Source organism: Benincasa hispida, chromosome 6, assembly GCF_009727055.1.
Source record: "Benincasa hispida cultivar B227 chromosome 6, ASM972705v1, whole genome shotgun sequence".
NCBI lineage: Eukaryota > Viridiplantae > Streptophyta > Magnoliopsida > Cucurbitales > Cucurbitaceae > Benincasa > Benincasa hispida.
The window spans coordinates 22,344,097-22,368,287 of NC_052354.1; the positions used below are offsets into that span (position 1 = coordinate 22,344,097).

Below are 24,191 nucleotides of genomic sequence, written 5' to 3' on the forward strand. Positions count from 1 at the left end.
TAAGATTTTAAATAAAGATCTTCTGAGGTTCTTTCCAAGAATTAGAGTCAAATCGCTACGTTGCTCCTTTTTTGAGTTCAAGAGCAAACTCGATCCTTTCCATGGATTGGGATCCAACCATTATAATTTTAGAAGATTTAAAAATACAAAATAAATTCTCTAATAAGTAAAACCTTTTAATGCTCCAACTCCTAATCATTGCCCGTTATTTGCTTATCATCAAGGGTCTATAGTATGTGGATAAGGCTAAGTGTCTTATCTTGATAGTACTATGGATATGACACACTTTGTAATTGTTAAAAACAATTTGATCAAAATCGTTCATGTGGATAAAAGTGAGTGAGGGTATCATATACAAAGAGTTTGAATATGATTAGATTGTGGAATATTTAATCTCTTCGTAAATTCCTTAATTGATCAAATTAATATTTCATAAGAGTAACTTGAGCTTAATCCTGAGTGAGTTATAAACTTTTGTCTATGAGTGGAGATGTCCAAAAATCCCACAAGAACCCACCCCGAACAGGATGGAGAATCCCCTAATACGAGAATGGGGAAGTGGGGAATTTCTTTTCCCGTTTACCATTTAGGGCCGAGGATGGGGGTTATATTCCCCGCCTCCGACCCCATGTCTCGCCTCGCCCCAACTTTTATCTATAATTTAAAGATCTTATTACTTTTAACTCCTTAAATGTTGTAATATTTAAGATAGAACTATAATGTTCTAATTCCATCGCTAAGAATGGCAGTACAAGAAGGGTTGACTACAGAAGACAATGCTAAGAATGGAATAGAGAAGTGGGGACGGGGAGAGGGAAGACTTCCCCGTCCTTGCCCCACCTCGCGAGCATCTCTACTTCTAAGGACTCGTCTTTTAATTTGCATGAGTGAGAGTGACCTGAGTTACCTCAATATACTCACCATTTTGGAGACTTGATAAAAAAACAAGAAGCTGTGAACTCCAGAAAGGAAAGAAAGGGAAACTAGAAAATTAAGACGAAATTCATTCTTTCTCAGAGGATAGTAGATGAGTAGTTCCCATAAGTGCTGACTCCAAGAGTTAAACAATGAAACTTCACCCTCTTTTCTATTTAAGCATGTAACCTCTGTGTATCCTATGTATCAAAAATTATAATAAGAAACTTCTATACCGTGGTTTTTTCTCCCTATACTAGGGTTTTTCTACGTAAACCTCTGTGTGCATCTTTTCTCTCTATTTTCTTTCTTTTTCATCACCTTTTATCAATTAAACCAAAGATTTCTAAATCTCCAATATTTCAAACTCAAATTTAAATCCACCAATTGAATTAAATCCAAATTTTAAATCTTGAACACCTAATTTAAATTGGATCATCTTAGTCTCAATAATTCGATTTTAGCCTCAACGCTCAACATAACACCCAAATAATTTAAGATAATTAAATTAAAAATTACCTAAAAATTTGAGATGTTACATGAGTTTTGCCCTCCCATGTTTTAGCCATCCTCTTCAATGTCGCTTGTGCTCTAGTCAAACTCGAGTCCCTCTTTAATGTTACCTCACACTCCCTTGCTTTCACCTTCATGGTCAACGCTCGCCAATCCACTTCCATAACTCCTTAGGTATAACTATTGCATTTTGAGCTCAATGTCCTCACCTCTCAAGTCTAGAGGGAAGAAACTTTCCACAATCATGTTGTCAACTCGCCTACCTTCAACTCCACTGCTTTATATGTATACCTTACACCTTCAAAACGAATAACTCCGACTCAGTTAACTTATGAATTTGAAAATACTTGTTCACTCTAAATAACCACAAATTTAGATCTGTTACATTGAACACTGTCATCTCAACCATCTTGAACTTGCTCCAATTGTATCCTCCCTCTTTGATCTCGTTCGTTGTTTCAATCAATGATATCTCCTGCACCAATTGTGGTGATTCTACGAACTTCTTTGCCTCTTTGGTCCCCTACTCGACTCTTCTACCATGGTAGACCCTGAATTTTTGTTCATCTGCATCTCCATCTCTGTAGCCAAAGTGTCACTCTTTTTTGAGTGTTTTTCGATGTTCATTGCTGCTGCTCTGCTAGGCTTTCACATTCAACCGTTCTGCATCCTTTGACAATATTGCAAGAGTCTCTTCCATTTTCAGTAACTTCTTAACATCCTACTTAGTACTTCCGGTTTCCCTATCTGTTATTTCCATCCTTTCCTGCAACTTCTATGCTATTTCCTAATCTTCCCAGGTTGATTGCTTTTGTAAGATATTCCTTTACAATTATTGATATTTAAGATAGGGAAAAAGCCCCAAGGCAATACAGTCTCTCAGCCCTTCGAAAAAGGGTTGAGGCTGAGTATCTCTCAGACTTGAATACTGAAAACATGGAAAATGAAAATACTACCCTCAGCATATTATTACTCCCCACCTAATAAACTGCGGACACAAACGACCAGCTACAGCATTCCTCAATCCTTGTTCCCAACAGTAAATCTCCATACGCTCTCATAGTCATAACTAACTTGCCTCCTCGGACATTACCATTTTAAACCTCTTGTATTGATACAATATTGGTGGGGCCTAGCAGTAGCCTTATTTTAGATGTATGTTTTAATATTCTGTTTCAGATAGTTTTTTCTTTCCTGTTCAGTTAAATCTCTCACTCTAGACATATACATATATTGGATATTTCTGCATTCTTCATCTTCCTTCCAACATTAATTAAACTACCAGAAGCTTTGCGAAGCTAATCTATTTACTTCAGAGATGAACATCTCATAATAAGTAATATGGGAAGTTTACCAAGAACTTTATTTGACTTATTTTTGTAATACAACCTTGTGTTTCTATGAGGGCTTTGGAGGATTGATCGGTTGGTCATATCTGATTCTGGCATTCATTTCCTTGTGACTTATGAACAGGAGAAACAACTGTGCAAATCAAGTTACCTTCATCAGCATATATACAAATGAATGAAGCAGCGTGCTGCTTCTGCATTTCGATGTTTGCATGTCTTAACCTTTTATGATAACTCCAATGTTACAATATATATTATATATTCAGCAACATAACATTCTTTATCTTTGGAAACTATGTACTTGACATGTTCTTCCCTGATGCTCATATTGTGCGGTCTCAGTGATTGGCATGTCCCTTATAAATTGTCCTTTGATATGATGGCAAATGAGAGTCCTGTTGTTGCCCCGGCAGTTTGATTGAGTGATGTATATATTCATTTCATGTTCATCTTTTTCTTACTTCCACAAGTTTCAATTTTATTGTAGGTTTTTTCATCTTTTGATGGATTTGTGCATTGTGGAATAATGATCTCTAATTTATTATAGTTTTTTCATCTTTTGATAGGATTTGTGCATTGCGGAATTATGCAAATCTCTTCTGTAGGGAATTTCAGCTACAATTATCATCAGCTTGCATCGAAAATATGTATGGTTGTCACTCAGTATGAAACTTATTGTGATGTAAGTTTTACTCTAGAGTGATTTTGAGATTGTTCCTTTGATCATGTTTAAAATCATTTTAAAACATGTATTTAATCACACAATAAACTTTTAAATGCAACTTTTGTATCATCAAAATTGATTTTGATTGATGAAAAGCATATTTTGAAGTGGTTTTAAGAGTAAGAAAAGTGATCTTAACCGTTTTAGAATTAAGGTTAGCAACGGTAAAGAAGATTCAATGAGATTCAACCTAAAGAGAACCACCATGACCTTCAAGGATGGATTTCTCCTCATGACTTGATTGTGGCCATCCACTGATTGAGTGGATTGGATGGCGTTCGGTGAGTGATGTTTGTGGGTTAAATACTTTCCCAAATATGCATTTGGCCTTTTCTGATTTGGAGAATGCGCATGTGACATGTGCATTTGATGTCGAAGACAATGCAATCAAAGTTTTCCTTCTATTTTACATAGGGTTACAATGATGGAAAAAAACAAGCACATCTTTGTAGAATAATTGTTTGAAATAGGTGGATTGTAAATTCAATCATAAATCAAGTTCCTTTCGGGTTAGTAAGAGGGTGAAGTTTCATTGTTTAACTCTTGGAGTCAGCACTTATGGGAACTACTCATCTACTATCCTCTGAGAAAGAATGAATTTCGTCTTAATTTTCTAGTTTCCCTTTCTTTCCTTTCTGGAGTTCACAGCTTCTTGTTTTTTTATCAAGTCTCCAAAATGGTGAGTATATTGAGGTAACTCAGGTCACTCTCACTCATGCAAATTAAAAGACGAGTCCTTAGAAGTAGAGATGCTCGCGAGGTGGGGCAAGGACGGGGAAGTCTTCCCTCTCCCCGTCCCCACTTCTCTATTCCATTCTTAGCATTGTCTTCTGTAGTCAACCCTTCTTGTACTGCCATTCTTAGCGATGGAATTAGAACATTATAGTTCTATCTTAAATATTACAACATTTAAGGAGTTAAAAGTAATAAGATCTTTAAATTATAGATAAAAGTTGGGGCGAGGCGAGACATGGGGTCGGAGGCGGGGAATATAACCCCCATCCTCGGCCCTAAATGGTAAACGGGAAAAGAAATTCCCCACTTCCCCATTCTCGTATTAGGGGATTCTCCATCCTGTTCGGGGTGGGTTCTTGTGGGATTTTTGGACATCTCCACTCATAGACAAAAGTTTATAACTCACTCAGGATTAAGCTCAAGTTACTCTTATGAAATATTAATTTGATCAATTAAGGAATTTACGAAGAGATTAAATATTCCACAATCTAATCATATTCAAACTCTTTGTATATGATACCCTCACTCACTTTTATCCACATGAACGATTTTGATCAAATTGTTTTTAACAATTACAAAGTGTGTCATATCCATAGTACTATCAAGATAAGACACTTAGCCTTATCCACATACTATAGACCCTTGATGATAAGCAAATAACGGGCAATGATTAGGAGTTGGAGCATTAAAAGGTTTTACTTATTAGAGAATTTATTTTGTATTTTTAAATCTTCTAAAATTATAATGGTTGGATCCCAATCCATGGAAAGGATCGAGTTTGCTCTTGAACTCAAAAAAGGAGCAACGTAGCGATTTGACTCTAATTCTTGGAAAGAACCTCAGAAGATCTTTATTTAAAATCTTAAATTATTTTAATTTAATTTTAAATTATTTGGGTGTTATGTTGAGCGTTGAGGCTAAAATCGAATTATTGAGACTAAGATGATCCAATTTAAATTAGGTGTTCAAGATTTAAAATTTGGATTTAATTCAATTGGTGGATTTAAATTTGAGTTTGAAATATTGGAGATTTAGAAATCTTTGGTTTAATTGATAAAAGGTGATGAAAAAGAAAGAAAATAGAGAGAAAAGATGCACACAGAGGTTTACGTAGAAAAACCCTAGTATAGGGAGAAAAAACCACGGTATAGAAGTTTCTTATTATAATTTTTGATACATAGGATACACAGAGGTTACATGCTTAAATAGAAAAGAGGGAAACCCTAGAGTATAGTAAAAAGACAAAAATGCCCCTAGAGTTAAAACCCTATTTTCAACACTCCCCTCAGGTTGGGGCATAGATATTAATGAGGCCCAACTTGCTAATACAAGAGTCAAAAAACTGTCTGGGAAGCCCATTCGTCAGAACATCTACAATTTGTTGACTGAAAAGAATATAGAGAATACAAATGTTGTTACTGTCAAGTCTCTCCTTGATGAAATGTCTATCAATCTCCACATGCTTCGTTCTGTCATGTTGTACTGGGTTGTTTGCGATACTTATTGCGGTTTTGTTATCACAATAGAGTTTCATAGGACCATCATGACGTTGATCGAGATCACTTAGGACATTTTCCTGCCAAATTCCCTCACATATCCCCAGACTCATGGCCCTGTATTTAGCATCGGCACTACTTCTGACAACAACTCTTTGTTTCTTACTCTTCCGTGTAACAAGGTTACCCCATACGAAGGTACAGTATCCTGATGTCGACTTTCTGTCTACCACAGAGCCTGCCCAATCTGCATCCGTGTATACCTCGATGCACCGTCTGTCGGACTTCCTGAATATCAATCCTCTATCGAAGATATTTTTAAATACCTCAGGATGCTGCTCTCATATGTTCTTTGTAAGGAGACTACATGAACTAACTAACTACACTGACCGCATACGCAATATCTGATCTGGTATGGGAGAGATAGATTAGCTTCCCAACAAGCCGCTGATATCTTTCCTTATTAACCGGAGTACTGTTACTCAAGTTATTGGGTTTAGCATTAACTGTCATAGGAGTGTCCACTGGTTTACAGTCTATCATACCCATCTCCTTAAGCAAATCCAGAGTATATTTTCGTTGAGAAACCGAAATCCCTTCTTTCAATCGAGCCACTTCCATCTGAGAAAGTACCTCAATTTTTCAAGGTCCTTGATTTCAAATTCCTCAACCATTTTCCTTTTCAATCGGTCAATTTCTGAAGCATTATCACCTGAAATGACAATACCATCTACATACACAATCAAAACTGCAATTTTTCAAGAAAATCCATTATTTTGTTTGAATGGTGCTCCGTTCAAAAAGTTAATTGGGAAAAATCTGTCATTTGTGGGTTAAATATTGAAGATTCAAAGCTGAGGGCAGTAGCTTTAAGGCTGAATTGTCAACTAGCACACCTTCCTGTCTTATATTTGGGCCTCCCTCTTGGGAGGCATCTAAAGAAATTGGCTTTTTGGCAGCCGGTCAAAGATAAAGTACACAAAAAACTTGACAAGTGGAGAAGATACAACTTATCAAGAGGTGGAAGAGCTACTTTGTGCAAATCAGTCCTTTACAACCTCCCAACCTACTACATGTCCTTTTTTTTTTTTTTATGCCTGAGAAAGTGATTTCAGCCATAGAAAGGACCATCAAAAACTTCTTTTGGGAAGGCTATAAAGGGGGAAAGGTAAACCATTTAGCAAAGTGGGAGCTAGTCTCTAAAAAGCAAGCAGATGGGGGTCTCGAGCTAGGAGGCTTGAAAGTTAAAAATTTGGCTTTATTAGCCAAATGGGGCTGGCGATATGTGAACGAGCAACCCTCCCTGTGGAGTCAAGTTATTACAAGCATCCATGGTAGCAGCCAATTTGGTTGGCACACTTCCAACAAGGTTCATTGCAGTCTTCGAAGCCCTTGGATAAGTATTTCAAGATCTTGGTTGAATGTTGAGAATTTGGTAGCTTTTAAATTGGGAAATGGAACCAGAATTGCATTTTCGCAAGACCCTTGGCTGGATTCTTCTCATCTAAAAGACAGATTCCCTTCCCTTTTTGGCTTTAACTACCCATCCCAATGGTTCAGTATCAAACTTTTGGGATTCTCACACCTCTTCATGGACACTCAACTTCAGAAGAGTCCTAAAAGATGATGAGATTCTAGAGTTCCAATCCATACTAGCATTGTTGGTTAAGTAAAAATTAATCAATAGGGAAGATACTCGCCTTTGGTCCCTTGAAAATAATGGCTCTTTCTTAGTTAAATCACTGGTTAATCACCTTTCTTTGACCCCACCAATTTCAGCCAGTCGTCAAAAGGGTCTTTGGAAGACCAACAACCCTAGGCGAGTTAATATAACATTATGGATAATGCTTTTTGGAGCCCTAAATTGTTCCTCGGTGCTGCAACGAAAGTTGCCCTACTACTATATCTCCCCCAATTGGTGTGTCCTTTGTAAATCAACTGAAGAAGACCTTCAGCACCTATTCTTCAACTACTGTTTTGCCTTTAATTGCTGGAAAGATTTCCTCAATTGCTTCAACACCTCTTGGGTCTTCGATAATTCATTTAGAAGCAATGTGCAACAACTACTTTTTGGTCCATCTCTAAAGAAATACTCTAATTTACTATGATTAATGGGGTGAAAGCAGTGTTGGTTGAAATCTGGTTTGAAAGAAACCAAAGAGTGCTCAATGGGAAGGAAACTCCTTGGTTTGCTCATTTTGAGGCAGCAAAACTCAACGCTTCTTTTTGGTGCTCCCTTTCTAAATGTTTTGAAGCCTACTCCTTGCAAGACATAAGCTCAAATTGGCAGGCGTTCTTACAAATGGAAGCTTAGTTGAAGATCCGTTGGAAGTGGCAGCAGATTATTTTTCCTTTGTATTCTCAACTATTTTTAATTTCCTTGATGTATTTTTAAGTTCTTTGCAGCTTAGTTCGTTGCAACTTCTATTTGTGAAGCTTTTCCTTGTCTTTTCTCATTAGTATTATCTTTTTGCTAGCCTTTAAAGGCTCATCATTTTTGTTGGATATGATGAGGGTGATATGGGGGTGTCAACCTAGTTGAGATGCCCGGGTGCGCCTACTGATCCTTTGGTTTCTTGTTTGGTTCTTTGTATTCGTCTTTATTTCCAAGTACACATCTCTTGTACTAAATCTTATTGATTAATAAAGGCCGTTTCCTTTCAAAAAAAAAACTGCAATTTTTCCTGATACTAATTTCTTTGTAAAGAGGGCGTGATATGAGTGTCTCTGACTATACTCTTGTCTCGGAGACTGTTTCAACCCAACAAGGACTTCCTTAGTCTACATACTCGATGATTGAACTATTTCTTGAACCCTGGGGGAGGACTCATGTACACTTCTTCTTCTAACTCTCCATTAAGGAAGGCACTCTTCACATCAAACTGGTGAAGAGCCTAGCCCTTATTAACCACAACTGAGAGAAGAACATGTACTGTGTTCAACTTTGCTACAGGTGAGAACGTCTCGGAGTAATCTATTCTGAAGGTCTGAGTGAAGCCTCTGGTAACTAATCGGGCCTTGTACCTATCAATTGTTCCATAATGCCTATATTTAACGGTGAACACCCATTTGCATCCAACTGCTTTGTGTCCCTTTGGAAGAGTAACCTGGTCCCAAGTGTTGTTTTTCTCAAGTGCCTCCATTTCCTCCATGACTGCAGCTCTCCATTCAGGAATCTCCATTATTGTATGTATATTGTTTGGTATTGTAACTGTGTCTAAGCTCGTAGTGAGGGCTTTGAACACGGGAGACAAGTTACTATAAGACAAGTAACTCTGTAGTGGATATTTCGTACACGACCTCGTACCTTTCCTTAAGGCAATAGGAAGGTCAAAAGAGGCATCATGGTCTTTCTTCAGGGAATAGGGAAGTCAAGAGAGGCATCATGGTCTTTCTTCTCCTCTGACTCCCCACTGCATTCAGCCTCCATGTGTCTTATTCTTCTGAAGTATCTCCCTTACCTTCAATAATGTTCTCTGCTGGAACAGGTTTTTTCACAACTACCCATCACTTGTATCAGTCACATCGTTTCTCGGTACAGTCATTAGTGTTGCCATTGTCTTCTCTGTCTTTACTCACATCATTTTCAACACAAGCATCAGTTTCAACATAAATGTTACCACTGTCGGAATAGGATTACTAGTACCTGGAACTAACACCCATTCTGACTCATGGACTGGAGCCGAAGAAGTAACAGGCGGCGCTATTCATCATGGTCTTTCTTCAGGGAATAGGGAAGTCAAGAGAGGCATCATGGTCTTTCTTCTCTCTGACTCCCCACTTGCATTCAGCCTCCATGTGTCTTATCTTCTAAGTATCTCCCTTACCTTCTAATGTTCTCTGCTGGAACAGGTTTTTTCACAACTACCATCACTTGTATCAGTCACATCGTTCTCGGTACAGTCATTAGTGTTGCCATTGTCTTCTCTATCTTTACTCACATCATTTTCAACACAAGCATCAGTTTCAACATAAATGTTACCACTGTCAAGAATAGGATTACTAGTACCTGGAACTAACACCCATTCTGACTCATGGACTGGAGCCGAAGAAGTAACAGGCGGCACTATTTCCATTCTAAGATTCCTCCTTATAGTACGTGATCCATGGGACTTGTTCGGTAGGCAGAATGGGTTCATTGATACTTATATTAGGAATAGGTTCAAGTAAGATCGACAGACTTTGACCCCAATTAGTTTCTTCACTAGTGCTCTCCCCCTAAAGAGAACTATTGGGAAAGAAGAGTTGATCCTCAAAAAATGTCACATCTATTGAGACAAAATATTTTCAGAAAGAAGGATGGTAACATTTGTACCCACATTGATGAAGAGTGTATCTCACAAAGACACCTCTGGGGGGTAAACTTAGTTCGATTAGGACCATGGGTATAGACGAACACAACACACTCAAACACCCGAAGTAGAACATCAGGGATAAGTCAGTTAACAAGATAGGACTCTTTGAAACAGTCTAAGGGAGTTTGGAATTTTAAGACCCGGGAAGGCATTCGATTTATCAAATGAGCTGCTGTCAGAACAGCATCTCCCCATAAATAGGACGGAAGAGAAGTTGACAACATAAGGGATCAAGCAACTTCGACAAGATGATGGTTTTTCCGTTCGGCTACTCCATTAGGGAGTATATGCACACGAACTCTGATGAACAATTCCTTTAGAGACTAAGAATTCCCTAAAGGAATTATTAAAAAACTCACAACCATTGTCACTTTGAAGGATAGCAAATTTTGCATTGAACCGGGTTTCTATAGAACTGTAGAACTGTTTGAAAACCGAAGTGACTTCAGACTTTTCGGTAAGAAGAAAAACCCAAGTCAACCTAGTATGGTCATCAACGAAGGTTACCACCGTTTGCCAGTGGTGATAGTAACAGGTGACGGACCCCAAACATAGCGTATGGAAGAGGGTGAATGGTTTGGAAGGCTTATAAGGTTGAGGTTTTAATGAGGCATAAGGTTATTTAGCTTGGACACACATCACAATTTAAGTTAGAAAGATTAACATTGCCAAACAAATGAGGAAATAAATATTTCATATAATGAAAACTAGGATGTCCAAGACGATAGTGTCATAATATATAATCAGTTTCAGAAGTAGAAAAACAAGATGAAAGTAAACTAGTCCTATCACATATCCTAGATGAAGCATCTTCAGTGAGGAAATAGAGCCTCCATCATGCCGGCCAGTGCCAATCATCGTCCCCGAGTTCAGGTCCTGAAAAATAACAGCATTGGGTGAGAAAGTAACTCGACATCTCAAATCCCTTGTAATCTTACTAACAGATAACAGATTATAAGAAATTTTAGGCACATGCAGCATATCTTGAAGAATCAAACCCTCAAAGGGTGACAAACGACCTTTTCCGACTACAGGGGCAAGGGACCCATTAGCGATTCTGATCCTCTCATTCCCAGCACTTGGTTGATATAAAAGAAACTGGTTGGAGGAACCAGTCAAGTGATCTGTTGTAGCCCTTGAATCTAGAATCCACGGCTTGCTACTAGTTATACTAACAAGACCAAAAGATTAAAGAGTACTTGATTGAGCAATTGCACTTACACCCACCGTACTAGAGTTACTCTGATTGGTTTCCTGATTCTGAAGTTGAGGGCCTCCAGTTGCCGATTCACCTACCAATGCTCGTCCGGAACCTGACTGACGTCATTTACCATTCGGTGGACGACCATGCAACTTTCAGCATTGATCTTTAGTGTGTCAGGGTTTTTTTACAGTGTTCACATACCGGAGTTGGCTTACCGTTTTTCTTATCACTGCCAGGACCTGACGCTTAAAATGCAGCAAAGTCTGTCTATGAAACCAATGCATTATTCGTAGCACTGAACTTGTCTTCCTCAAGGCGACTTCAAAGCAAACTTCCATCAGGGACGGTATCAGACGAGTTCCCAGTATCCGACTCCGTACCACGTCAAACTTAGAATTCAACCCCGCCAAAAAGTCATAAACTCGATCGATCTCCTTAGATTGGTAATGTAAGACTCCCCCACACAAACAATTCCAGATCATCTCACGACAAACTTAATGTGCGGGTTCTTTTCTATATGGCCGTTATCGAACCCAATAGAGGTAGAAGCATGTAGATTGATTAGGGTTCTATCCAACCTTAGTTAATGATTAGGACGCTCTCTTGACTAGGTTAATACTAGTTGTCCGCCTTTGTAGAGATTAGTTTAATCTAGTTAAGTAGGTAGTTGCGAGCTTAATCCGATTGTGAATTAAATTTGTAAAATTCAATTATCGGAATTGCATTGAACGTCTAACTTGGATTAGAAGAAAGATTGTTCTAAATTCGTTTACAATTATCCTTTATCTTTTGATCTTTTAGCAAGTTTCTTGTCTTAATCAAAAATTTCCGTTTTATACCTTTCATAGTTAAGCTTGGTTAAGGTAAAGATTAAATAATCTTTCCCCGTGGATCGACCTCTTACTTCCACTTTAATTACTAACTAGTTTAGGTAGTTGTTCAAGCTTTACAAATATTGTTTGTTTCGGGTTACATAGAACTAATGACACCTACTTAGCTCCGAACAAAATGGCACTGTTACCGAGGAAATGGTTGACCATTTTATCTTTTTCTTAGCAAAATTTGACTAGCAAACTTTAAAACACCATAAATATTTTCTTCTTTTTGTGTCTACTTGTTTTAATATGGCGGATATGAACATCTACTACGAGCTTCAAGTGAAGTATGCAGCCCATCGAAGAGCACAAGAGGTAAACGAATTTAATAAGCTTAAGAGTGAAACAAATGACTAACCTCCCTTGTTCGAGTTTTGCTTACTGAATAGATACAAGTTCCACGTGGTCCTGAACGCGAATACTAACCAATTTGGGATAAGCCCGACCGAACTCCATCATTGATGTCTTCTCCTTCTACCAGTATAGGTAATTCCTCAGAAAATTTAGTTGATGAACTTTCTTACTGCTCTTGTGAGTTTGTGCAAGAAGAATCTTATCTTTCTAAAGAACCATCGAGTTTCCAGCATAATAGGTTTTATTTCAGACATGAAGTCAGAGCCGACATTCAGAATCTGTGTGACCTCGTTGCCTAGAATACCGATTCGTTTAGGAGAGTCGAAGAGTCTTGGGAAGATACATTTTCTAAGAATACCAAGTTAAGTGGTGAAGGACGATAATCCAATAGAGTCGCCGGTTCTTTGAAATTCCTATCAAGGTAAGACGTTGGATTTAGAAATGTGTGAACTTGCTAATGGTTTTTCTGATTGTGAGTAGGATTCAATTAAGTTTCACCTGAAGACTCAAGCCCCCGTGCCAGTTGAGGTCTATCAAACTCCTGAGCTTGCACACTCCATGCTGACATTGGAGAACCATTTAGAGCCACCCGTCGTCTGTGGCACTAAAGTCAATCTAATTGAAGAGTTTTCCTGGATCGACAATGAAGATGATGTTTATCCCACGCCATGTTCAAAGCAAGTAAGTAGGGATAATGAGCCCGCACCACACCATAAGGAATCTCAGGTAAAACAGTTAGAGGCTTCAAAGCCTAAAACCGTACTTTGTCCTAGTATTTCTTATATCTTTGATTATTGCTCATATTTTCCTTATGAATCAGAGTTTGTTGTCAGTCTTTTCTTTCTTTCGACTCTTTTGGGTCAATTGAGTATTTTGATTCTTTCTTTTGCTTTTTTTTTTTGACCAAATACTAGAAAACCCAAATTCGACCTGTTTGGTTCTCGTAAAAGGGTGAGTTCTCTCATCTTCCAGGCTATATAGATTCATCTAAGAAAGGACCGGAGAAGTATGAAAATTTTTATGTACCTTGATAAGTGTAAAAGATGGGTCGCATTGAACAATCAAAGTTAAAATTTTGCTCCTCCTGGAGGTAGCCGTGTCAAAAATAAAACATGTTTTCTTTTAGATTTTTAATTTTCATTTTCTTTCTTTTTAGAATTAGTTTTAGTTGTTGATTTGATTTTTACTTCTTTGTTCTTAATAAAGCTAGGATAGTCTTAGTTTCTATTAAAAAAAAAAAAAATTAGGGCACAACGTCGCAACACTCTGTAAGTAGCGTCGCGATGCTGCGAGACAGAAACTCGATTTAAAGCAGTTTTTGTCATTCGAAGGAATGCCCAAATTCGAATCCCTCTTCTCAAACTTAATTTCTCGCAAATTTCTTCCTACCCCTCATCGATTTTCATTCCCAACTCCAAATCCAAGCAACTTTTCGTTCAAATCCGATCACTTTTCAAGGATTTCCTCCAAATTTTTGGGTTTTTCACCAAAATACCCATTCTTAGGGCTTTTTCTCTTCCTCTCAAGCAAAGGCTTCAACCAAACCAAGGTAATGAATTCCTTTTTGTTTAAACTCTTTGATGATTATCTTGATTTGTATTTGAGTTCTACTTGACGAGTATATGAGTTTTGCTTGATGAGAATTTGAGATTTGCTTAATGGATGCATGACTTGCTTGGAAGAAATGATTGTGTTTTTTTTTTTTTTTTTTTTTTGTTGAATCTTGGATTATTAGAAATAAAATGCTTGGGATTGTTTCTGTTTGCAGGTTTCTAAATCGAATAGTAGTGTGTGATTATTTTGATTGAAAAATCTATTAGAATAGTGAATTAGGATTCTTTTAGGTTTTAACCCCTATTTTGTGAACTTTCCTTAGAATATTCTTCATGGGTCTTAAGCCTAAGAAGGGAAAGAGTATTGTCAATTTCAGTGGTATGGATTCTCCTCCACAACCCGAGTCTAATAACCCTAGGTTTGTTTCTGAAGGAGCTGAGAGTAGATACCATCAAGTGGTAGTTCTTAGGAACCTAGTATCAAAAAGAGCTTTAACCTTAGAGCCAAACTTCTATCCTCAAATCACTTCCAAAATACGGAGAGAGGATGGGAAACTCTAGTAGCTAATCCTGGTGAGGTTGTCGTTCCTTTAGTAAGAGAATTTTACGCCAACATTAACCTCGACAGAGATGTCTCATTAGTGAGAGGTGTTAGAGTCTCTTTCTCTTCCTCTAGAATTAACGAAACCTTCGGTCTAGCTCAATTTGATGACGAGTATGGACAATTTCTATCTCAACCACTAGACGAACAAGAGATTATAGAAGCCCTCTGTGGGCAAGGAGCTCAGTGGGCACATTCTAGTGGGGTTGCAGTTAGGTTTAGATCTACAGATATGTCTGTTGTAGGTCAAATCTAGCATGCTTTTGTATGTTCCAGATTGATGCATGTACTTAGACTGACCGATGTGACCCGAGATAGAGCTAAACTTCTCTATTATCTCATTCAGGGTATGTCCATTAACGTAGGGAGAGTTATTCACGCTTCCATCCGACGATGTGGACAATGTTCTACAACGGGTAGCCTTAGACACCCTTGCTTAATAACTTTGTTGTGTCAGAGGTCCGGGGTAGAAATACCAGAAATAAGGAATGTATGGGGCGTAAAGCTCCAATTTCTAAAACGTTCATCTCAGCCTTCCGAGGCCGTGGAGTTGAGGAACTCCACGAACAAGAAGAAGAAGAGCTAGGTGGGGAAGATGAACATTTTAGAGAGGAACCACTTAGGGTAGAACTTTCCAGTCATCCCTATGAGCAACCCGATAGTGGTGACACATTAGGAGAGCAAGCCTTTAGAACCGCCACTGAAGCCTTAAGGGTGAACCGCGAAACCGCTCGCCGTGTTAGGCGTATGCAAAGTACTGTCGATTTCATGAGCGAAAGAGACCGTCTCTACTACGCCAGCATAGGTTTTCAGTACGACCTCCAGCGAGAGCCTGACTCAACTAACTCGAACTGACATTGGTCATATATGTTTCCCGATATCTTCTTCATTTTTGCCCTATTTTTCATTTTTCATTTTCATTTTCTTGCTTTCTTTTATTAGCTTTCTATGATTAGAAAATTTTAGACTAACTTTCTTCTTTTCTTGTAGCTTTTCTTTTCCTTTCTTTTGCTTTTCTTCTCTTTTTTGTAGGAACAACAAAATTAAAGAAAAAGCAAAAATTTGATACAGGAAAAGAACAACAAAAGAACAAAACAAAGAAAAATTCCTACCACCACCCATTGCGCAAAATCAGGGGAGTTTTCTGTTCCCTTTTTTTTATCTTCTCGCTTTTATCATATTTTTATAAACATTGAGGACAATGTTTAATTTTTAAGTTGGGAGTGGGGTACATTGCATGTTAACACCTTTTATCAAGGTTGTAAAAATGAACCTTACAAAATTTTTGCTTTATGATATTTGCATGTCTGGAACCCTTGAGCACCTGAGCTCGGGTTATGTGGATTTTATGATCTTGATTAAATATATCTTGATTAGGCTCTTACACATTTCTATGGAATATTTTTTTTATTCTCTAAAGAAACACGATATTATGATCTTGCCATTTTTCCTCTTAAATGACTCATTTTTGCTTTAACACATGATTCATTCCTAAGTATGTTCATTCATTCAAGAATTACATTCATTTTATTTGTCATGGATCATTTGTTTGTCTCAATCTTTTGATTCTTATCAATGAACTTTGATGACACATTCTCTCAAGCAATGATACAAATCAAATTCTAGGCTTTTTAAAATCTTTTCTAACAAAATTTTTTTAACTCATTTTTCATAAGAAACTTTCTTTTCCTTTTAACTTCATAAAAAAATCAAATACTTAGTATTTAGATTTTTTTAGAATCTCAAAACTCTTAGAAACGTCATACCCACTTAATTTTCTTTGTTACCCCGATAGGACAAATTTTGGTCTAAGATAAACTATCTTGTTTTAGAGATAAGTCTAGACAAAGAGGACAAAAAAAGGGCCTAGTGTTTTAGAAATTGCTAGCACAAAAAAAAAGGAGCAAACTTGCTTATTTATCTTAATCTTCACTAATGTGTGTGTGCATGGATAGAGGTGAAAAGAGCTACCTCCATCGTGTTAGTTAGGACCCGCGAAAAAAGAGCAATAGGTTCCCTACAGTGTGAGTGTGAAAGCTAGCCCTCTAGGTAAAAGAAATGTCAATTACATTTTGGGTGCGTGAGTTTAAGGTGCCCTTGTCCTAGAATTGTCTCTTTTTTGCAAGATGGGTATACTTTAGACCAATAACCAAGTCAGTGTAGGGTAAAGAGGAATTGAGAGTTGGATATAGCCTTTCTACTAGCTTTAGCCTTTAAATAAACTAAAACTGAGTAGTCTCTTCTTTTATGGTTTTACAAGAAAAAGACATTTTCTTTTCAAAAATAGGTTTCAATTCTTTGTTAGAAAAATTTTAAAAGTTTAATTGCCCATTTGTATCATTCGCTTGCTTGATTGTTGAAAAGAGAGCTACGAATCAAATTTTTGTGTAAACAACATGAAAATATTAACATTTTTGAATGACTTCTCCGAATGAATGCACGATTAATATTCATGTTTTTATTGACTGTATGCATATTTCTAGTTTAGACTTGCTCGGGACAATCAAGAGTTAAGTTAGGGGTGTTTTGTTAGGTCTTTAAAAGACATATTTTCTATGTTAATTCCTCCAAAATCGTGTTGATTATTTGCTTTTAACACTCATTTTGTAGGTAAAACGGTACTGGAGGCAATTAGGAGTCATTCCAAGAAATTGGGCCAAAGAGGATAAAAAATGACCAAGAAAGTCAACAAAGTTGAAGAAAATCAGATAAGTTACCAAAATGCCATCAAGCTCTAGCGTCACAACCCTAGAAGCGTCAAGCAATGCTTGAAGAGAGAAAGCTTACTTTTGCTGCAAAATAGGGCAGCATTGCAACGCTCCGGATTTTGACGCGATTGTCCGCGCGCAACACACAATTTTGATTTCTTTTTGGATTGTAATCAACAGTTTGTAATTCTTCATGAATTTGTCTATGGATTTGTGAAGTAATCAATCTTGTTTATATTTCAAGAGTTGCAATTCTTTTGAGTTTTCTACTTGTCTTTATCATTTGCAATCTGATTTGAGATTTTTGAATCTGTTTTTAATTCTTGAAGCATGTTGAATGATCTATATCTTGAACATGTTTAGTCTAGATGTTTGGTTTTGTCACACTCATGATTGAATGCGTTGCTTTTAATATGTTCGATAGAATGTCTGGCCAAGATCTACAAGAGGCAATAGTAATTATGTGTTTAATGGCTATCCTAGGATGCACTAATTACTAAATTTGAAGAAAATTCGGTTAATTGAGTAAGCTAGCTTGACAATTAATCGACGCAATTGAACCCTAAAACTTAATGCGCGTGTTTTCTCTTCTATATGGCTGCTATTGAACCCAATAGAGGTAGAAGTATGTAGATTGATTAGGGTTAAGGCTATCCAACCTTAGTTAATGATTAGGATGCTCTCTTGACTAGGTTAATGCTAGTTGTCCGCCTTTGTAGAGACTAGTTTAATCTAGGTAAGTAAGTAGTTGCGAGCTTAATCCAATTGTGAATTAAATTTGTAGAATTCAATGATAAAAATTTTATTGAACGTCTAACTTGGATTAGAAGCAAGATTGTTCTAAATACATTTACAATTATCCTTTATCTTTTGATCTATAGCAAGTTTCTTGTCTTAATAAAAAACCCCCATTTTATAGCTTTCACAGTTAACTTTGGTTAAGGAAAAGATTAAATAACCTTTCCCTGTGGATCGACCTCTTACTTCCACTTTAATTATGAGTTAGTTTAGGTTGTTGTTCGAGCTTTACAAATATTGTTTGTTTCGAGTTAGGTAGAACTAACGACACCTACATAGCTCCGAACATTTATGCTTAGAAGATGGAGATTGAAAGACTAGTTGATCGAATGTTGAGAGCAGGGATTATATGGCCAAGTGTCAACTCATATTCGAGCCTAGTCTTATTAGTAAGAAAAAGGATGGTGGATGGAGGATCTGCGTGGATTATAGGTCATCAAATAATGTGACGGTTCCTGATAAATTTCATATTTCAATTGTAGAGGAATCGTCTGAAAAATACAAAGCAAGGCATTCTCCAAGATTGACTTGAAGTCCAGTTACCATTTAATCAGGGTACACCTTGTAGATGTAGAGAAAACGACAACCAAAACTCATGAGGGTCACTACTAGTTCATGGTGATGCCTTTTTGGTTATTCAATGCTCCATCCACCTTTCAATCTTTGATAAATCGAGTTTTCCGACCGTTTTTGTATAAGTTCCACTTAGTGTTGTTTTATGATATATTAGTCTACCGTTAGAATCTTGATGAGTATTGGAAGCACTTGGGGGAAAACAAACTATACGCTAATCGAAATTTTTGGGGGAAAACAAACTATACGCTAATCGAAATAAGTGCAATGTGTAAAAGAGAAAATTGGGTGTATCTGGGCACTCGATTTCAAAGGATGGCATCAAGGATGATTTGGAGAAATTATGAGCAATGATTGAATGGTTGATTCCTCTGAATATACAACCTGCTAAGGGGATTTTCAGGTCATGGTAGTATTATCACATCTCTTAGTCTACCCAAGGTTTAGGTAGTTAATGGAACGACCAATGGAATGATCAAGCAACTGAAGCTTTTGAAAAATAGAAGAATGCCATGGAGACATTACCCATACTCACATTGCCAAACTTTAAGAGACCTCTTATGATAGACAGACCCTCAGTGACTAGTTTGGGAGTAATCACATTGCCAAACTTTAAGAAGCAATTTCCTTCTTTTAAACTTGAGGACAAGTTTGATTTGAACTCAGAGGGTAATGCTAGGCCACCAATATTGAATCAAGAGGGACAAAATGGTAATGTCAGAGAGGCAAGTTAGTAATGAGAGTGTATGGGATTTACTTGTGGGGACAAGGGATTGAGGAAATGCCGTAGCTGGTTGTTTGTATCTACAGTTCATCAATGGGAGAGAGTACTAATATGCTGGGTTAATCTTCCATGTTTTGAGTATTGGAGGCCAGAGAGAAGAGAAAGATACTTGAGCCTTCTCGAATTGCTAAGGAGAGTCTGTATTGCTGTAGGGCCTTTTTCCTATCTTGAGTATCAATAATCGTAAGGATTCACCATACAGTTTCATTCAAAAATAAATAAATAAATGAATAAACAATAACAAACATCCTTCTAGAATGCAAGAACCTAAATACCTTATCTGGCTACATTGTTTGTTTATGCTGGATCGGCATTGTGCCAACCGCGAGTGCAGGGGGGAATTTCCATGAACTCGTCAAATTCCTTAACGTGAATGTTGCAGCATTTCCACTTAAAATCAAACACAGAAAATATATCAATATCGGCAGTTGATAATCTATAATTGAACACCATGACAACAAAAATGGTGTTATTTCAAGTTTAGCACATGTATGTATCTTACCCCTCTCAGCCGATCATGAAAAATAGCAGGTCCGGGATGGTAACTGCAGGCGGTGTCATGATTCTCCATCTCTGTGAAAGTTTTACCGCACCCCTTATTCTTGCAGATCTGAGGTTCATTTATACCGACTATTTTTTTTGCAGGAGCAGGAGGGGCTTGAGATTCAATACTGCTTGCAGCAGGTATACTTGAGGTTTCATTAATAGATTTGTTATTGCCTTTGACTTGTGTACCTAAGATTCAAACTTGTATTAAATTACAATTAACATTAGGGAGAATTGCCAAATGAGGATACCAAATACTCATCAGCACATAACATAAAATCAAGGTATTCCCACAAAACTGAAAAAAAGTAAAAAGATGCGCTTACCATGGTCTGAACAAAAGAAACCTTGCTGGCACCTAGCACATGATTCTTTCCCTAATGTATTTGTCATGGAAGCCACAGGAGTCGGACTTGGCTTCTTAACAGCAGTGGTTGACTTGGTCAAAACTGGCTTTTCTGTTGTATGTTTTCCGATCTTGCATCTTCATATCAAAAAAGTCAACAAAAACTACAAGTTTAATTCAACTTTTTTTTAAAAAAAATGGAAACAAGACTTTTTCATTGAAATAGTGAAATGAGTTTAATATGCTCAAAGTACAAGAACAAACCAAAACAAAAGGAAACTTGATAACACTTGAAAATACAAGAACAATACTACTAATACTATGATAGAACTGAAAGACCAACCCTTCTAAAATAAAATAGGCTTAGCTAAACAACAAAAGCCCAATTAACAAAAGGCTATCCAACTGAAGAGACATCCATCAGAGTGCAAAACTCGAACCTCACAAGAAATGGAACTTTGAGAGCAAAAGAGTCTTGAAAGTGAAATCAAAACATGATCAACTGTCCTGTATCTCAAACAGCCTTACTAGAAGCCAAAACAGTGAAAGATGAACTTCTACTTAAAAGGCTTTTGAAGACCAACATTAGCTTTTCATACCATCCATCTTAGTCTTAAACGTAAAAGAAATGCTCACTGATATAAATTGTAGATAGACTTACAGAAATGAAGGATTAGCGAAACAAAAATGAATTCTATGCAGAAGAACACGTCATATTTGTCACACTCACACAAGCAAAAAGCAGTATGAAACCACCACAAATCTTCCTAAGCCTAAATGAAAAACCATACAAACAGGGAGTTGAGACAATAATTCACATCATTCAACCATTGTGTGTGGCCTAGCGGCTAGCGGTCAAGAGGGCCAATGTAAATAGTAAAGGTCTTTGACGAAACGAGTTGAAGTCTACTAAGAATTTAATATCCTACAAGTTTTCTTAGAAGCCAAATTTAGTAGGATCAGACAATTGTCAGGCAAAAATATTATCAATCCACAAATTGACATAGACACAAAAAAAAAAAAAAAAAAAAAAAGGTCACACAGACCCATTTTTCAGAATGTGAGGGGTATTGAAGCAAGCACACGAATATGTTGCACATCGGTGTATCAAGACCCAAGGCTGGAAATTGAGTATAAAAATGGTTATACGATCTATAGCAAAATTGATGCATCTAAAAAACAAGAGTAAATATATTGGTCTTGAGGGTACCGAGACTTGGCTCATATTCACAATTGCACTTTGTATCAAAAATACCCTTGAACTTTCAAAAGTTTCAAAAATATCCTTACACTTTCAAAACTAGTTCAAAAATACTCTTACCATTAGTTGGGATGAATATCGTTGTAGTTTTATTTCAAAAACACATTTAAACTTTGAAAATTTTCAAAATACCCTTACACTTATGGAAAAGTTCAAAAATACCCTTATTATTAATATATGAATATAAACCGTTAATACTTCTTTGCAAAAGTACCTCTAAACTTCAAAAGTTGCACTAGTACCCTTATGTAAAGAAGAAGAAGGGGAAAAAAAAAAAGCTAAAAACGTTCTTAATGTATGTTTGAACCCCCATCCATCGTCTCTCTATTCTATTTCCTCCCTCTTTCCTACTTCAATCTATGATCTAACACTTCTATGTTTTCTTTATATTTTCTCCTCTTAATCTCTTCTTGTTAACTGTTTAATATTGGTTTATCTCATAAAAAATGTCTCATTTAGTTAACGTATGTAGATTGTAAGACAAAGAAAGAGAATAATGAAAGCACCAAGAGGATCTTGTGATTTATATGGGTTAACAAGATTGTACATTAGTAATTGAGTGTGTATTAATAGCCAAATATATACATCCTTTTTGTATCCGGCTATTTATTGTTTTGGTAACTTCTAAGGGGGATTTTGATTTTGAAATTTTGTTAGATTTTGTAAGATTTTATGCATTAATTTGAAGTTTTAGTTTATATTTTGATGTGAGAAAATTGATGTAAGAATTGGACAAATGAGAAAAAAGAGAATATCTATATTAAGGATATCGAAATAATTTGTTTTAAAACTGATTCTTTTCGAACTCAATAAAACTTCTAACAAATTGATCATTATACTAATGGTAGGAGCATTTTAAAAACTTTTTTTTTTTTGACAAGCCTAAGAGTATTAATGCAACTATTGAAAGTTGAAGGATATTTTTGAAACGAATGCTAACAGTTAGTGTTGATATACAAACAGTAAGGGTTATTTGAAGTTTTATTTAAGGGTACTTTTTAAACTTTTGAAAGTTTAGGGGTATTTTTTAAATAAAACACCAGCGGTTTCTATCCAAAACTAATGGTAAGGGTATTTTCTAACTTTTTTTTAAAGTTTAAGTGTATTTTTGGATCTTCTGAAAGTTCAGAGATCTTTTTGACACAAAGTAAAAAAATTTTGGGCATTTTGTATAATTTAGCCTAAAATAAATATTTGTATCAAAGAAATATTTTTATTCTAGCAAAACGTGGGAATGGAATCAACAAACATCGGTTCATATCAATTATGCATGGAAACAGTACTGCATTCCAACTAAAAATAAAATCACGAAAAGAGGTCTAGCCCTGGAATCTCTAAAAATAAGCTGAAGTCGTGGCTTCTTTTCTTGCAACAGCTCCATTCTTTCATCCCATCATGAAATATAGGCTGCAAAAGATATTTCAACTTCAACCTTCTATCAAATATATATTTAGAGGAAAACATAATCTTTAAATGAAAAGAAACTGATATTCTCGAGAGCCAATAAGTGGATGTGAACTTACTCCCTGGGAACAATGGAGACCATGAATTTGAACCAAGCCCATGGCCGGATAGCATGTAAAGGGCAAAAGACAAAATTAGTAAAATACACATTACGCAGCAAAGGAACTCAACATAATTTGTGGACGATAGTATGGTACATGTTATTACTAAATAATTGTTTCTAATTAAGCTAAGAGTATAATCATATAAACTATTTCAAGTACCACCAACATGAGCTTAGTAGGAAGAAACGGGCCTTTCAAGCTGCAAATTGCAACAGGAGAGCAAGAGAGTTAATTGCCCACCCCAAAGCCTACAACTGCTCAATTTCAGCAATAACCTCAGGGGAAAATGTCAGCGATGGAGGTTGTAGCTGAAATTAAGTCACAGACTTGAGTAATAAGGAAACCAACCATCCTTTCTGAATGTGCAGTCATCGTCAAGAACTATCGTTATCAACAGATATTTCAAAAATTAAAAGAAAAATTATAAGATTATATAAATTAATGATTAAGTTATTTTTACTTTCAAACTACATAATACATCTTATTTTCTTTATATAGAAACAAGTGTTTTCATTGAGAAAAAATGAAACACTACAAGGGCATACAAAAAAAATAAAACCAAGCCCAGGGGTTGGGTAAAAGGTTTCCATCTAAGAGAAATATTGCCTAGGTTATAACTACAAAAAGTTTTCGAAACCAAAAGCCAATGAGAAACATGAAACCGTACCAATTACCAAACCTCACTATGGTCTATCTCAACACCACGGAATGCTCTGTTGTTTCTCTCCCATCAAAGATCCCACAAAATCGCACGCACCCCTGCAAGCTAAAGAAAACTACCTCTCTTTGAAAGGCAGATGGAGGAGGAACTCCCCAATCATTAAACAAATATCTCTTTGACAAGTAAGCACAAAATCAAACTCCTAGAAGAAATCATTCCACATGGATCTTGCAAATGGACACTCCCAGAGGAGATGAAGGTTTTCCTCTATC

At 36.6% G+C, this 24,191-nt stretch overlaps 1 protein-coding gene and 1 long non-coding RNA gene across 7 annotated transcripts in view; one reads left to right on the plus strand and one right to left on the minus strand.

The window, feature by feature from the left end:
- Positions 1-24,191, minus strand: part of LOC120080533 (cysteine and histidine-rich domain-containing protein RAR1) — a 38,525-nt gene that overhangs the window by 8,624 nt on the left and 5,710 nt on the right. The window contains exons 3-8 of one of the 6 annotated variants that reach the window (XM_039035220.1): positions 23,214-23,216; positions 23,015-23,097; positions 20,410-20,567; positions 20,040-20,272; positions 19,813-19,927; positions 10,753-10,963 (exon numbers count right to left, since the gene is read on the minus strand). In XM_039035220.1, the coding sequence (XP_038891148.1) occupies positions 19,835-19,927; positions 20,040-20,272; positions 20,410-20,567; positions 23,015-23,097; positions 23,214-23,216 (570 nt within the window). In that variant the 3' untranslated portion in view covers positions 10,753-10,963; positions 19,813-19,834. The other 5 variants (XM_039035224.1, XM_039035221.1, XM_039035223.1 and 2 more) reach the window with 5 other exon arrangements.
- On the plus strand, positions 1,051-3,542 carry LOC120080534. The gene is made up of 2 exons (XR_005482542.1): positions 1,051-3,204; positions 3,344-3,542. It is a non-coding gene; the product is annotated as an uncharacterized LOC120080534 (long non-coding RNA).